Source organism: Ictalurus punctatus, unplaced genomic scaffold (assembly GCF_001660625.3).
Source record: "Ictalurus punctatus breed USDA103 unplaced genomic scaffold, Coco_2.0 Super-Scaffold_100074, whole genome shotgun sequence".
Taxonomy (NCBI): domain Eukaryota; kingdom Metazoa; phylum Chordata; class Actinopteri; order Siluriformes; family Ictaluridae; genus Ictalurus; species Ictalurus punctatus.
Genome location: NW_026521093.1, coordinates 336402 through 356279, shown reverse-complemented (window position 1 = coordinate 356279; position 19878 = coordinate 336402). Strand labels below are relative to the sequence as shown.

At 42.4% G+C, this 19878-nt stretch overlaps 2 protein-coding genes and 1 pseudogene across 2 annotated transcripts; 1 reads left to right on the top strand and 2 right to left on the bottom strand.

Annotated features, from left to right (window-relative positions):
• Positions 1-5150: 5150 nt before the first annotated feature.
• LOC108261102 (kelch-like protein 10) lies at positions 5151-8589 on the bottom strand. The gene has a single exon (XM_017461981.3). It carries the CDS (start codon positions 8487-8489, stop codon positions 6852-6854), a length of 1638 nt encoding a protein of 545 aa, XP_017317470.2. The 5' UTR covers positions 8490-8589; the 3' UTR covers positions 5151-6851.
• A 2919-nt stretch (positions 8590-11508) lies between these two features.
• LOC128630943 (succinate receptor 1-like) lies at positions 11509-14338 on the bottom strand (annotated as a pseudogene).
• Positions 14339-14415: 77 nt separating this feature from the next.
• Positions 14416-16789, top strand: LOC128630946 (kelch-like protein 10). The gene has a single exon (XM_053679220.1). It carries the CDS (start codon positions 14501-14503, stop codon positions 16250-16252), a length of 1752 nt encoding a protein of 583 aa, XP_053535195.1. The 5' UTR covers positions 14416-14500; the 3' UTR covers positions 16253-16789.
• The last annotated feature ends 3089 nt before the right edge of the window (positions 16790-19878 follow it).

Sequence of the window (19878 nt, the reverse complement as noted above, 5' to 3'; positions counted from 1 at the left end):
AAGTAGTTCTGGCTACATGCCAAATTGCAGGTTTAAATGAATGCTCTCACTGTAACATATGGATGGATAGTAGAATACTGCAATCTCTCTCTCTATCTCTCTCTCTCTGTGTGTGTGCATGCACGAGTACAGTGAAGCGTGCTGGTGAGAACGTGCATGAAAGACAGAGTTTTTTTTCAGTTTCTTTCTCTTACTTTCCCCCTCTGCAGTATCTCACAAAAGTAAGTACACCCCTCACAGTTTCGTAAATATTCGATTATATCTTTTCATGTGACAACACTGAAGAAATGACACTTTGCTACAATGTAAAGTAGTGAGTGTACAGCTTGTGTAACAGTGTAAATTTACTGTCCCCTCAAAATAACTCAACACACAGCCATTAATGTCTAAACCGCTGGCAACAAAAGTGAGTACACCCCGAAGTGAAAATGTCCAAATTGGGCCTAATTAGCCATTTTTCCTCCCCGGTGTCATGTGACTTGTTAGTGTTACAAGGTCTCAGGTGTGATTGGGTAGCAGGTGTGTTAAATTTGGTGTCATCGCTCTCACACTCCCTCATACTGGTCACTGGAAGTTCAACATGGTACCTCATGGCAAAGAACTCTCTGAGGATCTGAAAAAAGAATTGTTGCTCTACATAAAGATGGCCTAGGCTATAAGAAGATTGCCAAGACCCTGACACCGAGCTGCAGCACGGTGGCCAAGACCATACAGTGGTTTAACAGGACAGGTTCCACTCAGAACAGGCCTCGTCATGGTCGACCAAAGAAGTTTTTGTGCACGTGCTCAGCATCATATTCAGAGGTTGTCTTTGGGAAATAGACGTATGAGTGCTGCCAGCATTGCTGCTAGGTTGAAGGGGTGGGGGGTCAGCCTGTCAGTGCTCAGACCATACGCCACACACTGCATCAAATTGGTCTGCATGGCTGTCGTCCCAGAAGGAAGTCTCTTCTAAAGACGATGCACAAGAAAGCCCACAAACAGTTTGCTGAAGACAAGCAGACTAAGGACATGGATTACTGGAACCATGTCCTGTGGTCTGATGAGACCAAGATAAACTTATTTGGTTCAGATGGTGTCAAGCGTGTGTGGCGGCAACCAGGTGAGGAGTATAAAGACAAGTGTGTCTTGCCTACAGTCAAGCATGGTGGTGGGAGTGTCATGGTCTGGGGCTGCATGAGTGCTGCCGGCACTGGGGAGCAACAGTTCATTAAGGGAACCATGAATGCCAAAATGTACTGTGACATACTGAAGCAGAGCATGATCCCCTCCCTTCGGGGGCTGGGCTGCAGGTCTGCAAGACTTCACTATCAGACGGAGGAGAAATCGTCATGTGACTGAGGAAGAAAATCAGAAAGGCAGGGAGGATTTTATATTAAACTCCGCGAAGATCAAACAGTGCTGCACGAGCACAAACTTATGTTTATATCCAAAATACTCCACTGTGTGTAAGGGGCAGGGGAAACTGATTCAAGCTGCTCAAAAGGTTTAGTTTAATTTAAGTTTGTCATTATATGCTGTATCTGCGCGCTTGAAGTGTAAATTCTGTTGGAAGTGACGTGTTAGTAATGAGGCCGCGTTGCTGATAACGCGCGGTATAGATGCGCTGATACAGAGTGTAGCGTGAGTAAGATCTGTAATGTCTAATTCAAACATTATGATCAAAAGTAAACAAGCAAAATAATGTCTAAAGACAGCGAGGAACAGAAACCACAAGGTGCAGTGAAAGTGAGTTTTTATTATTCATTTAGGACTGTAGTTTAATATATATATATATATATATAATTTATATTATAGTATTTTTTATAGATGCACAAAAAGCACCGCATTGAACTATAGTCCTAAATTAATAATATATATATTCTGGTGTGTGTGTGTGTGTGTGTGTGTGTGTGTGTGTGTGTGTGTGTGTGTGTATTGGGTTCTTTTCTGTTTTGTACAAACAGTTGTGTAATGTTTTATACTGAAGTTTATATTTGTTACACTAAATTGGTTTTATATGATCCGCCACGCCTACTTAGATCAAAAGATGCAGGCTATCTGACGGTACCTCGAATAGTAAAGGCTACAGCAGGGGGAAGAGCTTTCTCTTATAGAGCCCCACAGTTATGGAACAGTCTTCCTATTAGTGTTCGGGACTCAGACACAGTCTCAGTGTTTAAGTCTAAGCTTAAAACATATTTGTTTACTCAAGCCTACCCTGACTAGATTCTGTTCTACTACTTCACAGTCATAATTATCTTTTTTCTCCCTCTCTCCTTTCGCCGAGCCCCACACGAATTTATGGAGATACTAGAGATCCAGATCCTTTCTGCCTCTGGATGGAGCTCAAATCTTTAATTCCAGACTGCTGGGACTACGGCTGCTCTTAACGCCATACAGACTTCATATAAATCCATAATGAACTCTTCCACAATATCTGTTGTTACCCAGACGAGGATGGGTTCCCTTCTGAGTCGGGTTCCTCTCAAGGTTTCTTCCTCTTAAAAGATCTTAGCTAGTTTTTCCTTGCCACCGTCGCCACTCAGTGGCTTGCTCAGTTGGGATAAATTCGCACCTTTAATATCTGTATACCATGTTGATATTTCTGTAAAGCTGCTTTGAGACAATGTCTATTGTAAAAAGCACTATACAAATAAAATTGAATTGAATTGAATTGAATATCCTTCTTCTGGAATTTTACCCTCGTGTCACAGTTTGGCTGCGGTTTTTGTGGATTTACCCTGCATGTTTTCTATTTTCATTCACAAGTATGCTTTGAGGTTTAGTCCTCCTAAAAACTTAAGGGGAGGAAAGATTTAGTTTTTTGGTGATCCGATAAACATAATGGCCTTCATTGTCGACACAGACGATGCTAGACCATAAAACTCGCCTCCCTCTTCTTACTTTTAACCAGCTGGTCCCAAAGTAATTTATAGTGGGTGTACAGTGCATCCGGAAAGTATTCACAGCGCTTCACTTTTGATACATTTTGTTATGTTACAGTCTTATCCCAAAATGGATTTAATTAATTATTTTCCTCAAAATTCTACAAACAATACCCCATAATGACAACGTGAAAGAACTTTGTTTGAAATCTTTTACAAATTTATTAAAAATAAAAAAACAAAAAAAAGCACATGTACATAAGTATTCACAGTAGGTAAGTACGCGGTTTGGGATGCAGCCGTGCTCTCTTGTTTGCAGTGAAACGGTTGTGCACTGCCATGTGTGATCGTGTCCTGTCGCAAAATGCGGTGAAAACTCCCACACGACATTAATAGTGTGAGTGAGGTGTGTAAAAGTCTGTAACGCACGTCGATAATGCGACTAAAACAGGAATACTCCACGTCTTATTTCTATTTGTGTTTACTTCAAGTATGACTTTAATCAGATTAAGGACATCAATAATCTCTGTTTACATGCTACATTCTTAATCAGAGTATCATCTCAATCGGGTTAATATCGGATTATTGTAGTCCATGTGTCACGTCTCAAAGATGGGTACGGAAGCAATCGCAGATTTGAAACGTTTTATTTAATAAACCAACAAAACACATAAGATACTATGACTAATGCAAAACACTGTGGCAAGGACTAAACATAAACTATGTAAGACAAACGTAAGACAAGGAAGCCGTGCAGACAGTGGCTATATTATAAGCGTGCTCCTTAACAGAAACATGATTCAGGTGCAGGTGGTCATGTGACATTGATGTAGTCACCATGTAAACGTATTGATAGACATGTACACACTTTAATCACAGTATTAACGTCCTGTGGGAGTTTTTGCCACATGTTGCCACAGCAGTGTCAACCTTTTGACGGCAAACAAGAGAGCACGGCTGCGTCCTAAACCATGTATTACCTACTATATATAGTATAGTTTCAGACGCATCCCACAGCTTCAAGCAGTCTATTAGCATGTATAGCATGACATAATTAACTGCACTCGAAGCTTTTTGTAAAATTAAAAATGAAACACCCAAATCCGTATACGGTCCCATAATGAAGACGAACTGTATGTTGATACGGGAAACTCTGGAGGGGACGGTGTGGTGTGGAGACGTTATAATGTGTGCCGTTAATCGATCTATGTTTGTTTATTCAGAATAAGGTCAATAATGAGATTATTGCTGTCCGTGTAAATGTACAGGTTGTAATGGAATACAGCTACAATATTTTGTGCCCTTTTTGAAGCTTGAAAGCTAGTAGATCCATTGTTCAATTATCTATTACTGTTGTATGAAAAAGAACAAGCAGGTTATTCTTCTAAAGTTCTCAATTTGTGTTCCGCCGAAGAAAGTAAGTGATAGACATTTTGGGGTATTTTTTTCTAGCTATGTTCGAAATTCCATAATTATTTTTGTTTGTCCTTGTAGAACACCAAACAGAAGTGTCACTGGAGAATGTACTGATGTTTGCTACTGGCCTGACATCACTTCCACCTGCTGGAATAGCACCGCTACCATGCATTGTTTTTTTGCAATTCACCCTTCCCCTTGGCAAATACATGCACAAACACCCTCAAGGTGCCACTCCTAGACACATGTCCCCTTCTCTCTGTACCACGTTCTAAATATTCAAACAGCCCAAGAAAGAAAATTTGCTGTTTTCTGAGACGATGAAGCGGCTCTTGCCTTTGTGTATATTAGACGGAGTTGTGGTTTACACGCGTTCTCCGCGAATACGCCGGGCCAGCTGAATATCCTTGGGCATGATGGTCACTCTCTTGGCCTGCGTTGTCTAGTTTTGACATATCAAAAACAATACACGGAGCTTATGAACTGTTTACCAGCAGTATTATTATTATTATTATTATTATTATTATTATTATTATTATTATTATTTACATTTTAAAGAACATACCCTCGACTCTTGACATGGAAATGTTGTTTGTAAGTTTACATTGAAATAATATATCCAGATATCTGTACAGCTGCTTTGTGACAATGTCCATTATTAAAACACGCTACAGGAACAAACAAAATGGCAGCTGTGGCTCAGGTGGTTGAGTGGGTTGTCCACTAATCCACTGATCATAGGGTTGGCGGTTCAATTCCCAGCCCACATGACTCCACATGCCGAAGTGTCCTTGGGCAAGATACTGGACCCCAAGTTGCTCCCGATGGCAAGTTAGAGCCTTGCATGGCAGCTCTGCTACCATTGGTGTGTGTGTGAATGGGTGAATGAGACACAGTGTAAAGTGCTTTGGATAAAAGCCATTTATTTATTTACCAAAATGCAACGGTTAGATACAGCAATGATTTAATACAACTCCCTTCAAATGAATACAGAGGCCTGCTCAGATACCACAACGTTTAAAAACTCGACATTCACGGCATCATAAACGGGAAAATGGTCACGCATACCACCAGGATAGATCTAGAACTCTGAACACTGCTCTGATTTCACTATATACGTGCGCACGCCGGCCAGACAGACGGAAAGAGACACGTATACAGACAGCACACCAACACATTTAAAGCATATTCACACATGATGATGATAAATAGTTTGATATTTCTGTAAAACTGCTTTGATTCAATGTCTATTGTAAAAGCGCTATACAAATAAATAAAAATTTAATTGATAAATATACTTCTATGTATATTATATAATGTTAAAGTACACAAATTGATTTGTAATATGAAAATATTAATGAGTTTCTAATGTTAGTAGAAATTTAATTCCCATCACTGCTTCATGTGTTCCCTACGTGGCCTCATCTATTTCACTCGAGAATAGATGACAAATAGGGAAGAACATTACAAAGATAAAGGTAATGTATACAATAATTATCACAAACAGGTTTAAAAAAGGGGGGGTGGGTAATAGTAATCAGGTAATATTTCTTGGCTAACTACCACGAACTTGGAACAGAGTACCGCTTCTGGGAAACTGCTGTTCCCGAGTTTGGACACACGAGGGCAGTCAAGCTCCATCCATCACAATGCCGCCTGAAACAGAAGGTGGGTTTGGGCTATTTTACACTAGCTGCATTTACATGGACAGCAATAATCTAATTATTGACCTTAATCTGAGTGATAATAATGTGATTAAGGTGTTTACATTGGTCGCTTGTAGAATACTCCTGTCATGTTCCCGTTTTACATGTTATAGATCATAATTAGATTAAGAGGCCGCGTCATTACGTCACCGCACCACGCCTTCCGACGTCCCTCCAGAATGTTACATATTAACATACAGCTTCTCTTCGTTATGGTACCGTATACAGTTTTGGGTGTTTCATTTTTAATTTTACGAAAGCTTCAAGAGCAGTTAATCATTTGTCATGCTAAATGTACAAATAGACGACTGCGATTACAAATTCTACAAACAGGCCTCCTCTGTACTTTCATTCGGCAACATTTCATTCATGCCACCACGACAAACTCGGAGGTACTGGATGAGAGTACGAAGTAAGGACTGGTGGGAGAGAGTTGTTTTAATGGAATCTGTTGTAGCCGAATGGAAAGAAAATTTTCGCATGTCGCGGAGATCATTTGTAAAATTATGTTCCGTGATGGAGGATATCATGAGTCCCCAGGAAGTCACTGTACGTGCACCTCTGCCCTTGGAGATGCGGGTGGCAGTGGTCCTGTACCAACTCGGTAGCTGCGGGGAATACCGAGTAATAGCTAATCAATTTGGCGTGCACAAATGCACGGTCAAAAAGTTTGTGTACATGTTTTGCAAAGGAATGGTATCCTATGCAAAAAATCTAATCAAGGTTCCTAGTCTGGAGGAGGCAATTGCCCACAGATTCGAAAAGGAACATCACATACCACAGATAATCGAATGCGTTGACGGGACGCACATTCCCATACTTCCGCCAAAAGATGGATATAGGGACTTTGTTAACCGTAAAGTCATATGTCATGCCATTCAGAAGTCTGCTTATCATAACACTCCACTTCATCCATGATGGTAGTGCCGTTATGTCCTCCAGCAACGAACAGGAGATCGTCCAGCACCTCAATGCCGAAGTTGCTGCGCTTGTTGTTCATGGCTGGACCTTGTGTCCACACGTTGGTCTGAGGATTATACACCTCTACATTGCTTAGGTGATTAACACCATCATTTCCCCCGACAGCGTAAACCCATCCTCCGTACGCAACCACGCCCAGTCCACGCCTTCTGATCATCATGGGGGTGATGAGGGTCCACTCTCCTGTCTGAGGACTGTAATACTCCCCCGTGAACAAAGACTCGTTCCCGTCAAACCCTCCGCATATGTACACTTTGCCATTCAGTACTGTAGCGCTAGAGTCGCCCCTTGGTTCGTGCATCGGCGCGATCATGCACCACCGATCATTCTCAGGTTCATATCGCTCCACCGTCTTCATCTGTCTGATGCCATCAAATCCTCCCATCGCATAGATACGACTGTCCAGCACACACACACTCACGTCACACCGGCAAGAGTGCATGGGGGTCACCTGAGCCCAGGTTCTGGTGATGGGGTCAAACCTTCTCACACTGTTGAGGAAATCCACACTGTCGAATCCTCCGATGCAGTACACGAAGCCGTTCAGATACACCGTCCCGTGATAGGCTCGTGGACTCTCGTCGGTGCATGTGACGTTGACCCAGCGCGCTGCTCGCGTATCATACACTTCTATGGTATTGAGATTCTTGTGGCCATAGCCACCGATGGCCAGCAGAACGGCGCTGGGCAGGCGGAGTCTCTGGAGATCAGAGCTGAGAGGAAGGCTCGGGTTGAGGTCATCGATGCCCATCAGAACGCTAGTGACGATCAGCTTACATGTCATGTCGTCCATCACTAAAACGTTGTTGCTCACATTGTTCATAAGGTAATCGTGTGTCAATAGCCCCAGACGCACCTTAGGCAGTAACACTCCTATGTGCGCTTTCCGTTTCCATGGCGCATGTTTGATCCACTGTAAGATGGCTTCAAACACCACGCTCTCCTGTTTCACGTTCAGTTCGTCCTTCTCGATGATCTCGCTTAGCTGCTCGACCGTCAGGTCCAGGAACTCCTCAGAGAGGCGCACCATCTCCTCAAAGTTGTGCAAGATAAACCGGAATTCGTGCTGCTTCAACTTCTCGCAGAAGTAGGAGTGAGCTAAACGACAGATGTTAACGCAGTTCTCGGGACACAGCTTAGCCTTCAGGAACGTGCAGCAGTCGTTCAGCAGGCTGTTCACCAACAGATAATCAGCAGCGATCAGCAGCTTACACACGTTTTTCTCCGTGATGTTAACACGTCTTATATACGCGTACTCCACGATCAGCTCCATTATCTCTGCGGAAACGTTAGGGATGCTGTACCTGATCTTATCAGGAGGATACCCGCCGTTGGTGAAGAGAGCCATGAAGTATGGGCTGCAGCCGCACAGGATGATCTTGTGCACGTGGAATTCGGCACCGTCCACCACGATGACTGCGTCACAGAGCTGCTTCTCTAACCGCAGCTCATTGATGATGTTGCAGGACATCCCGTCTACCTTCCTGTCCATTCCCTTCTCTTCTTCCTGTTTACTCATGTTCTGTGCAGGTCAGAGCTACTGAATGTACAACATTCATCTGAATGTGGATTGTGTTGATGCAGATCAGCTTTTCAACTTGGAATGTTCTGATTCCACATTTCAGAATAATAACAGCTCATGATTCCAATGTTCCAATTCTAATTTTGTGACCACGGATACATGCAGGATGCAGTGAACCTGACAGAAACCTGCAGTTCAGGATGAGTCTCTGTGAAATGCTTTAAAAACAGCTTTAAATCCTGCGCATGTCCAAAATGCACAAGTCTGGTGTAAAGAACCATTTATTTTCCTGTTAAAAAAAACCCCCACCTACCAGGGTGAATTTCCCAAGTAGAATTAACATACATTAAAATGATTAAATATTGATGATGAAATAGTTAATAATGGCTGTATTTATTTATTTATTTATTTGTTTAATAGCTTTATAGATAGATAGAGAGTGAGAGATAGACAGAGAGATAGAGAGAGAGAGAGAGAGAGAGAGAGAGAGAGAGAGAGAGAGAGAGAGAGAGAGAGATGTTTATACAGATAAACATTACCTTTCCAGCTTTTTGGTGAGAAAAGTAATTAAACTTGTCCACTTTAAGTAACCTTTTAAAACTTTTTGCTGTTTTACACCAGAGATAAATTCTGAACTGATGACCTCTGCTATAAGTTTTGACGCCATGACATTTTAAATGAAATGCTAATAATGTTCTTTACTTAGTGTGGCCTACGTAGGTTTTATTACAGATATTATTTTATTACAAAAAGTGTCATATGATATTTTATATCATTACACTACACAGTCTAAATAACACTTTTTTTTCCTGCTAGAGAATTAAGGATGAAGATTTCTAACATTATATTTGTAACAAGAATAAATATTTGATCCAAAGAGAGGTGTAGAAAGGAACTATTTCTCATTGTTCTGTAAGAATCATGACCATATGTCTTGAAATTATTTATTGCTATGGATTAAATTTAGATTATTTCCAGGGTAGAGCAGTTTCCCAGGAGGTTAAACTAGTGTTTTATAGAAATTTGAGTTCTTCTTTACCAATTCAATAGTTTAATCTTTTTAACTGACTATACTTTGTTTTTTGCATATGCCCTAATAAACACGCTGATCTCATGGGATTGTGTTCTGACTCTTCACCTCTAAACCACACACACACACACACACACACACACACACACACACACACACACACACACACACACACACACACACACACACACACACAAAAGAGAGAACAGCTTGTTCATATAAGAAAACGAAAATAAGCACAGACCCTCTGCAGACTTCCGCTAAACCAGCTCCCCACCTGCTACAATAATGAACAGTACTTGACATACCTGGAATACCTGAGCTAATGGGACAATACTGTACAACCTATTCATCCCAATCACTAGTTGTATTAGAACTAGAATAGTTCACTAGAATATTTAAGATTTCCTTTCTTTGTTGAAAATCCCAGATTGACACATAAACTGATATATACAGTTTATCAGGAACATACAGTATATATTTTCAGTACAGGGCGTGATTGTGAATGGGGGGGGGCACTTAAAGGTTAATATAGTTACATGGGACAAAATCTAAATCAATAAATATAACCATTTCTGTTGAGTTTTGATTTATTATTATTGTTGTTGCTGTTATTATTATTATTATTATTATTATTATTATTATTACCCTAATCACCCGATAGATGGCAGCACTGAGGCAGAGAAGGTTTAATGTAATAACCTGCTTGTTGAGTATTTCCTCAGTGTGGTCGCTAGAGGAAGAGAGAGTTCATAATTCTTCAATGTGACCGCTAGAGGGAGTGCGATTTCATAATTCCTCAGTGTGGCCGCTAGAGGGAGTATTAATTCATAATTCTTCAATGTGGCCGCTAGAGGGAGTGCGAGTTTATAATTCTTCAATGTGGCTGCTAGAGGGAGTATTAATTCACAGTTCTTCAATGTGGCCGCTAGAGGGAGTGCGAGTTCATAATTCTTTAGTGTGGCCGTTAGACGGCGTGCGAGTTCACAATTCAACACGATCTACCAGCACACCTGTGGTAGAAGAAGTCAAGACACCCGGCTGCTTTCGTTTATTTGGGAGTGTCGGATAAATCTTTTGTATTTTATTTCTTTTTTTTTGTTGCAACGATGGAGGAGTCAAAGAATAAAGATAAAACCAAACCCGAGAAAACCGACGAGAAGGATAAACAACCTGCCGGGAAGACTAAAGAGAAGAAAGAGGAGCAGGAGCTGGTAAGTGTGAACATTGGGCTATAATTATCCAAAAGCCTGAACATCTGCGGGACTGCAGCGCTCTCGCGCTCTCTCTCTCGCTCTCTCTCAGCGAGAGAGGAGATTACTCTTTGTAAGAAAAGTGAGTGGCTTAAAAGAGCCGTTGGGTTGATGAAGACGGCGGTAACGCGCTTTACTTGGAGCTGGTGTACTTGGTGACGGCCTTTGTGTAATATTTAATAATGTGCATATATATATTAATTAATTACAAAAAATACAAATAGATCTACCACTTACGTTACTTCTGTACAGCGTTTAATGCCTTATGCTTCACGAAAGAAAAAGCCTCCTTTTTCCACACGGAACAGCTCTTTTCTAGACATGTGGGTGGCCGTTGTGTTCGCGTCGTTCAGTGTTAGACCGTTTAACCGCCGAAGCCGTACAGGGTGCGTCCCTGGCGTTTCAGGGCGTACACCACATCTATGGCGGTCACGGTCTTTCTCTTGGCATGCTCGGTGTAAGTGACGGCGTCGCGGATCACGTTCTCCAGAAACACTTTCAGCACACCGCGAGTCTCTTCATAGATCAGACCAGAAATACGCTTTACACCACCACGGCGAGCCAGACGGCGAATAGCCGGCTTGGTGATCCCCTGGATGTTATCGCGAAGCACCTTGCGGTGACGCTTAGCGCCTCCTTTGCCGAGTCCTTTACCACCCTTGCCTCTGCCAGACATAATGCTGCTCTCGAAGTCAAACCACTCAATAAAAGTTCTCACGCAGCGCCCACCTATTTATCCACACTCGACAGGACCTAGTTGAGAACATTTCATGAGTACAGAAACCATGCTTTGTGATGATAGAAACAAACCCACCAGGGGCATCACATATCCAGTTATTTTGAGCACTATACTGTAAATCAGAATAACTCTGGCCACTCTGACACTTGCAAAATCACAACACACTGTCCAGCCATTGTCCTCCAAGTCCTGGATAATGAAGTCTATGAGGGGAGCAATTTGAGCATTTACCAAGATCCAGTTCAGTATGGTGATGCACAATGAGGCCTTGAGTGTCAACAGGATGTGTTCTCGCTGTGGGTGACATGCAACAAGAACCGGTCCACACTTACACGCATCATTAAAAGGATGCTAGAGTACAAGTTCACATGGGGGATGTAGCGATTGACCATGCATAGTGAAGTACTGAATTTCTTCTGGTTGTAAGCGTAGTTATAGGACAGCTCAGGTAAAGTACACAGGTAGATGAGAAGAGACACAGACAGGTTAAACAGGTACAAGTTTGTTGACTTCCAAGCAGGGAGGCAAAAGATATAGCCTAGGACCTGCACTAGGTTTCTGATGAAGCCAATAGTGAAATTCCAGACCATACACTGGCGAGAGGTAATATCTTTCTAATAATGGAGCGATGACACTGCAGCAGTTGTCCTACAGCCATAAAAAAAATAGTGTATATATAATTACTGTACGTAAAGGGTTCTATTTTCATGTTATTGCAGGTATAATTTGCTGGTTAACACTAGAATGATGCTTTTTTGTTGGGCGGATTAAAAGAATTCACTCTTGAACTCTCTTGCTATTTTTTGGACATAAATAAATGCTCTGTGCTAATGTGTGTGGAATGGTGCAGAAGGAGTTATGATGTCCATTTTTGGACCAAAATGGATTTGAAAATCACATTATGTAGATTCTGTACATGTATTACCCAAGGGATAAGATTTTTCCCTATTAAAGTTCAGATTTATAAGTGGTTTATTCAGTTGCACACTAGGTTTAATTTTAACCAGCATTTAGATCCATGCCAGCTGAGACACACCATAAAAACACATGCCCATCCAGTCTACTATATATTCTAGACACACAAGTGAAGCATAAACTTCACAGTCAGTAGTGTCACATGTGCTTCCACATTCTACATTTCTTGACCTCCCTTAGATGCCTTAGTTTTAATTTGATCTGCTCTGAAATTATGTTCTCAAAACAATAAAAAATAATTAGAGTTTGTATGAAGCAGATTATTTATTATTCTCAGGTGTGGGGCTTTAATTCTTTTTTATGCTTTCGACTCTATTTTGATTCATAAATTGTTTTAATTTATTAGCAAAACTGCGCAATGTAGAATGAATGTTATATTTGACAGTGTTGAAAGAGTTGCTGTGAACTTAAGTTCAGAGGCATCAAGATTAAAAATGTTCACTTGTCCAAATGTTGTACATAAACATATACAGTGGGGTCAAAAAGTCTGACCTTTTTTTCCTGAGGTTTTTTCATTTAAAATTTGAAATCAACAGAAGGTCATGAAAATTCACAATGAGTCACAACTAGTGATTGGGATGAATAGGTTGTACAGTATTGTCCCATTAGCTCAGGTATTCCAGGTATGTCAAGTATGTAATACTGTTCATTATTGTAGCAGGTGGGGAGCTGGTTTAGCGGAAGTCTGCAGAGGGTCTGTGCTTATTTTCGTTTTCTTATATGAACAAGCTGTTCTCTCGTGTGTGTGTGTGTGTGTGTGTGTGTGTGTGTGTGTGTGTGTGTGTGTGTGTGTGTGTGTGTGTGTGTGTGTGTGTGTGTGTGTGTGTGTGTGTGTGTGTGTGTGTGTGTGTGTGTGTGTGTGTGTGGTTTAGAAGTGAAGAGTCAGAACACAATCCCATGAGATCAGCGTGTTTATTAGGGCATATGCAAAAAACAAAGTATAGTCAGTTAAAAAGATTAAACTATTGAATTGGTAAAGAAGAACTCAAATTTCTATAAAACACTAGTTTAACCTCCTGGGAAACTGCTCTACCCTGGAAATAATCTAAATTTAATCCATAGCAATAAATAATTTCAAGACATATGGTCATGATTCTTACAGAACAATGAGAAATAGTTCCTTTCTACACCTCTCTTTGGATCAAATATTTATTCTTGTTACAAATATAATGTTAGAAATCTTCATCCTTAATTCTCTAGCAGGAAAAAAAAGTGTTATTTAGACTGTGTAGTGTAATGATATAAAATATCATATGACACTTTTTGTAATAAAATAATATCTGTAATAAAACCTACGTAGGCCACACTAAGTAAAGAACATTATTAGCATTTCATTTAAAATGTCATGGCGTCAAAACTTATAGCAGAGGTCATCAGTTCAGAATTTATCTCTGGTGTAAAACAGCAAAAAGTTTTAAAAGGTTACTTAAAGTGGACAAGTTTAATTACTTTTCTCACCAAAAAGCTGGAAAGGTAATGTTTATCTGTATAAACATCTCTCTCTCTCTCTCTCTCTCTCTCTCTCTCTCTCTCTCTCTCTCTCTCTCTCTCTCTCTGTCTATCTCTCACTCTCTATCTATCTATAAAGCTATTAAACAAATAAATAAATAAATAAATACAGCCATTATTAACTATTTCATCATCAATATTTAATCATTTTAATGTATGTTAATTCTACTTGGGAAATTCACCCTGGTAGGTGGGGGTTTTTTTTAACAGGAAAATAAATGGTTCTTTACACCAGACTTGTGCATTTTGGACATGCGCAGGATTTAAAGCTGTTTTTAAAGCATTTCACAGAGACTCATCCTGAACTGCAGGTTTCTGTCAGGTTCACTGCATCCTGCATGTATCCGTGGTCACAAAATTAGAATTAGAACATTGGAATCATGAGCTGTTATTATTCTGAAATGTGGAATCAGAACATTCCAAGTTGAAAAGCTGATCTGCATCAACACAATCCACATTCAGATGAATGTTGTACATTCAGTAGCTCTGACCTGCACAGAACATGAGTAAACAGGAAGAAGAGAAGGGAATGGACAGGAAGGTAGACGGGATGTCCTGCAACATCATCAATGAGCTGCGGTTAGAGAAGCAGCTCTGTGACGCAGTCATCGTGGTGGACGGCGCCGAATTCCACGTGCACAAGATCATCCTGTGCGGCTGCAGCCCATACTTCATGGCTCTCTTCACCAACGGCGGGTATCCTCCTGATAAGATCAGGTACAGCATCCCTAACGTTTCCGCAGAGATAATGGAGCTGATCGTGGAGTACGCGTATATAAGACGTGTTAACATCACGGAGAAAAACGTGTGTAAGCTGCTGATCGCTGCTGATTATCTGTTGGTGAACAGCCTGCTGAACGACTGCTGCACGTTCCTGAAGGCTAAGCTGTGTCCCGAGAACTGCGTTAACATCTGTCGTTTAGCTCACTCCTACTTCTGCGAGAAGTTGAAGCAGCACGCCTTCCGGTTTATCTTGCACAACTTTGAGGAGATGGTGCGCCTCTCTGAGGAGTTCCTGGACCTGACGGTCGAGCAGCTAAGCGAGATCATCGAGAAGGATGAACTGAACGTGAAACAGGAGAGCGTGGTGTTTGAAGCCATCTTACAGTGGATCAAACATGCGCCATGGAAACGGAAAGCGCACATAGGAGTGTTACTGCCTAAGGTGCGTCTGGGGCTATTGACACACGATTACCTTATGAACAATGTGAGCAACAACGTTTTAGTGATGGACGACATGACATGTAAGCTGATCGTCACTAGCGTTCTGATGGGCATCGATGACCTCAACCCGAGCCTTCCTCTCAGCTCTGACCTCCAGAGACTCCGCCTGCCCAGCGCCGTTCTGCTGGCCATCGGTGGCTATGGCCACAAGAATCTCAATACCATAGAAGTGTATGATACGCGAGCAGCGCGCTGGGTCAACGTCACATGCACCGACGAGAGTCCACGAGCCTATCACGGGACGGTGTATCTGAACGGCTTCGTGTACTGCATCGGAGGATTCGACAGTGTGGATTTCCTCAACAGTGTGAGAAGGTTTGACCCCATCACCAGAACCTGGGCTCAGGTGACCCCCATGCACTCTTGCCGGTGTGACGTGAGTGTGTGTGTGCTGGACAGTCGTATCTATGCGATGGGAGGATTTGATGGCATCAGACAGATGAAGACGGTGGAGCGATATGAACCTGAGAATGATCGGTGGTGCATGATCGCGCCGATGCACGAACCAAGGGGCGACTCTAGCGCTACAGTACTGAATGGCAAAGTGTACATATGCGGAGGGTTTGACGGGAACGAGTCTTTGTTCACGGGGGAGTATTACAGTCCTCAGACAGGAGAGTGGACCCTCATCACCCCCATGATGATCAGAAGGCGTGGACTGGGCGTGGTTGCGTACGGAGGATGGGTTTACGCTGTCGGGGGAAATGATGGTGTTAATCACCTAAGCAATGTAGAGGTGTATAATCCTCAGACCAACGTGTGGACACAAGGTCCAGCCATGAACAACAAGCGCAGCAACTTCGGCATTGAGGTGCTGGACGATCTCCTGTTCGTTGCTGGAGGACATAACGGCACTACCATCATGGATGAAGTGGAGTGTTATGATAAGCAGACTTCTGAATGGCATGCAATCGAAAACATGGGGATTTCTCGCCATGCTCTGAGCTGCTGTGTGCTGTCTGGTTTACCCAACATGGCAGAGTACGCTGCTACCTCACACCTCCTGTCAATGTCTGAGACGTACAAATAAACCTCTCCCTTCATCGGAATCCTTTTGTTCTCAAGAATCAAATTAACCACTCTGAAGCAGTCAAACTACTGAATTTGCCTTTTGTTTCCCTTCTTATGCTGCAAGCCGTTGTACTGAAACTCGTAAAACGACAACATCCCTCATGGAGACGTGCGATAGAACAGTCCTGAGAGCTCTCACACACACACGTACACATACCTGAGCTCACAATGACATGGTGGCGCTCATGTGGTCAACGCTAAACAGAATTCCCTTCACGTTATTTTCTATGTGATGAAACCGGACTTTGTTGACTTGTAGCTTTTGTGTCATAATTTTCGGTTCGTGACGTAATTCCGCTGATTTTAGCCCAAAGTCACTAACGTGATAAAATCACTGTAACGGATCATTTTTACAAGCAAAGATGAAGACAGGGAACAACGATTATACATAATTTCTCTCTGTGCATCACAGGAATAATTCATATAGGTCTTATTAATATGTTTATCAAACTCAAATATGACCTTGCTCAGAGTATCCACCATTATTTCTGAGCCGGAACGCTTCTGCATGTGGTGGAAATTTCTCCAAATGTACACAAGGTCACAGGAATTCATTAATTCGACTAGCCTTCTACGTGATGGCATATGGGGCTCTACATGATTCCTGTCCATATCCAGCCCTGTACAGTTAAAATCCCCCCCTAGAATAAAAAAATCATCAGAGTCACAATTTTTTAGGACATTATCTAGGTTTCGTAAAAATACCATTCTGTCAATGGCCGTGGTCGGGGTATAAACACAAACAAAAACGACCCACCTATTCTCATATTGAGCTCTAACCTTTAACAGTCAACCCTTTATGATTTCATCAACTTGATAAGAACAGGGGATAAAATTATTGGAAAATAAAATAGCTACTCCCCCACTGGTAGATGTCTTATGACTTAAAACGGATAACCCTTTAAACTCCCTGGCCCAGTCCGCAGCATTATTAGCGTCTGTGTGGGTTTCCTGAGCAAAGATTACATCAATTTTCTTTTGCTTCACCGTTTCAAACAACAAAAATCTTTTATTTCTTTCCCTTGCTCCATTTAAACTCAACGAAGCAACTCGAAACTCACTCATAAAAATGATGAAAACTAATAGATTTACATACATGATGTCTAGGATTGACTATCACTATCATTATTGTCTAACATTACATTGACTTTTGTAAGGATTTTTTTTAGACAGTATCCCTCCTGATCAGTGAAACCCCCTTCTGACATAAACCCACGTGTTTTTCTAATGAACTGTTCCACATCTGGGAAAAACTCATCTCATGTCTTTCTCAGAAACACCTTGATGTCGTCCACGCTATATCCATGGCTCGAAAAGCCACTTAGATTTACACTACATGTTATACTGCAGTCGGAGGCTTCACTCTCACTCTCTACCTCCCCAGAATTCAGCTCTTCTGCGCCATCTTTCCTCTTAGCCTGTGCATGAGGACGATTTCTCCGTCTCTTTCTCTGGGGCACCTTGAACACATTTTCTTCCGTCTCCATATGAGAGCTATCATCCGCAACTTCATCACCAAGGGACGGATCCACACTATCTAGTGACGCCGTACTATCCTGTGTACCCTTATCACCTAAATCTGGCTCATTCTCAGCCTTCTCTTCTTCACCTGGTTGAACACTGATACCCTGGTGAGAGGGGCCAGCTTCAGGTGCCTCCACCTGAGAGGGTACTGCTGTTACCTCTCCCGGTGTGTGAGTCCCATCCACCCCAACACCCTCTCCAACAGTAATTTCGTTACCAGCGGCTACGTTAGCATTATCACTATTTTCGGGATTTACCCGTTTTTCTGGACAGGCCCTCACCAGATGACCAGATAAACCACACCCAAAACACTTCATTGTAGTAGTAGTGGCATAAATTACATAATTAAAATCCTCCACCTTTACATTGAGTGTCAGATCCAGCTCATTATTGTCCTTCAGGACCATGTACACAAATCGTCTAAAAGACACGATATGTTTTACACGAGGGGATTTGCTTGTAATTGCAATCCTCTTGATCTGGGAGACCAGTTTACCATAGCGGGATAGAGTTTGGGACAGAACCTCGTCCTTAATAAAAGGAGGAACATTCGACAGGATTATTTTTTTTTGACGGGGTTGACAAAGGAAGCACTAAGTGGAACACATCATCAAGCACAACTCCACTGTCCACCATTTCGTTTGCCAACTCCACCGTTTTCAGAAACAGCACAACAGCACTATTCATCCGGGCCGCAGACAGAATGTTGTCGTATCCTACACTCTCCCCCACGGCCAGACACACCTCCTCAACGCTGGCGGTAGTGGCTACTTTAATAGCATGCCGCCGCGTGAGGGAATCATATTTCCCGGTAACTGGGACAGCCATGTTTCCCAAAACACCACGGAAACAGCCGCCCAGGCCAGCGAGAAACACACACAAACACACACGCGCGTGCGCGCGCACAACAAACAGTAGTAATTTGAACTCTCTCAGAAACCAAAGACCTAAAGGAAATCGTATTTCTTAAGAAAAAATAGATAGAAAAAATTAACAAGCGAACTTGGAGCAGCGGCCTCGGCCACTCACTTCCGCTCCGACTCCGCCCACTCACTCAGTCCATGCGCACACGAGAGAGAGAGAGAGAGAGAGAGAGAGAGAGATGAATGAGAATTAAATAGAAAGAATGAAAAGCAGAAAACAAGAAGGAAAAAAGCAAAAACAAGTGAAATACAAACACACTACATGAGGGACTGATAAATAAATTTGAAACAAAAAAAGAAAGAAGAAAAGAAATGTAAAAAGTAACGGAGAGAAAGAGACCAAAAAAGGAATAATAAAAATGATAAATATGAAAAAAAAGAAAACGTGGTAGAGTAATAAAAACAGTAGGACACAAAGAGCAGGAGAAACTATGGAATAGAAGATGAAATGAATGAGAAAAGAATGAGACAGGGGTGAAAGAAATGAAGAAAGAGAGATTAACGTGTCACCTTGAAGAAGTTAGTTTTGTTAGCGATGTGCTTTAACATCCCCTGTGTGAACGGCGGCCTGATCACCACGGCAACACAACCCTGGCTCGGGCTCATCGGCTGGGCGGAGTCGGCCATGCCCACCCGTTCTGCTGTCACCATGGCGACGGACTGAGTCAAACCCACCAGGTCCATTTTGGTTTGTGACCTTTCTGCTTGTCTCTGGAGGGAGATTTGCGGTATACCTTGGCGATGTACACGGGGAAATGAACACTCCAGGAAGAGCTGACACGCAGCCGTGAACGCAGACACACCCCTTCTGATCAAATACACACAGGTTAGCCCCACCCCCCATGTGAACCAGGGCGATGTAGAGGTTCACCAGTCTGCACAGAAAGTGCTGGAAGTGCTCGAGGCAGTGCTGCATCACAGGAGCACCCAGAGAACCAGGCTGGAGTTTAGGATCGGATGGGAGAGGGGCGTGGTCATCAGACTCCGCCTCCTCGTACTGAACAAAATCAGTAAAGCTGCTCTCTAGAGAACAAACTGTGGAGGGACTTTCCCTGTCCTCAAACACGTCCTCGCTGACCGGGACATCCAGACATGATGGGGCTGACTGAGAGACTGAGAGTGAGAGACTGACAGAGAG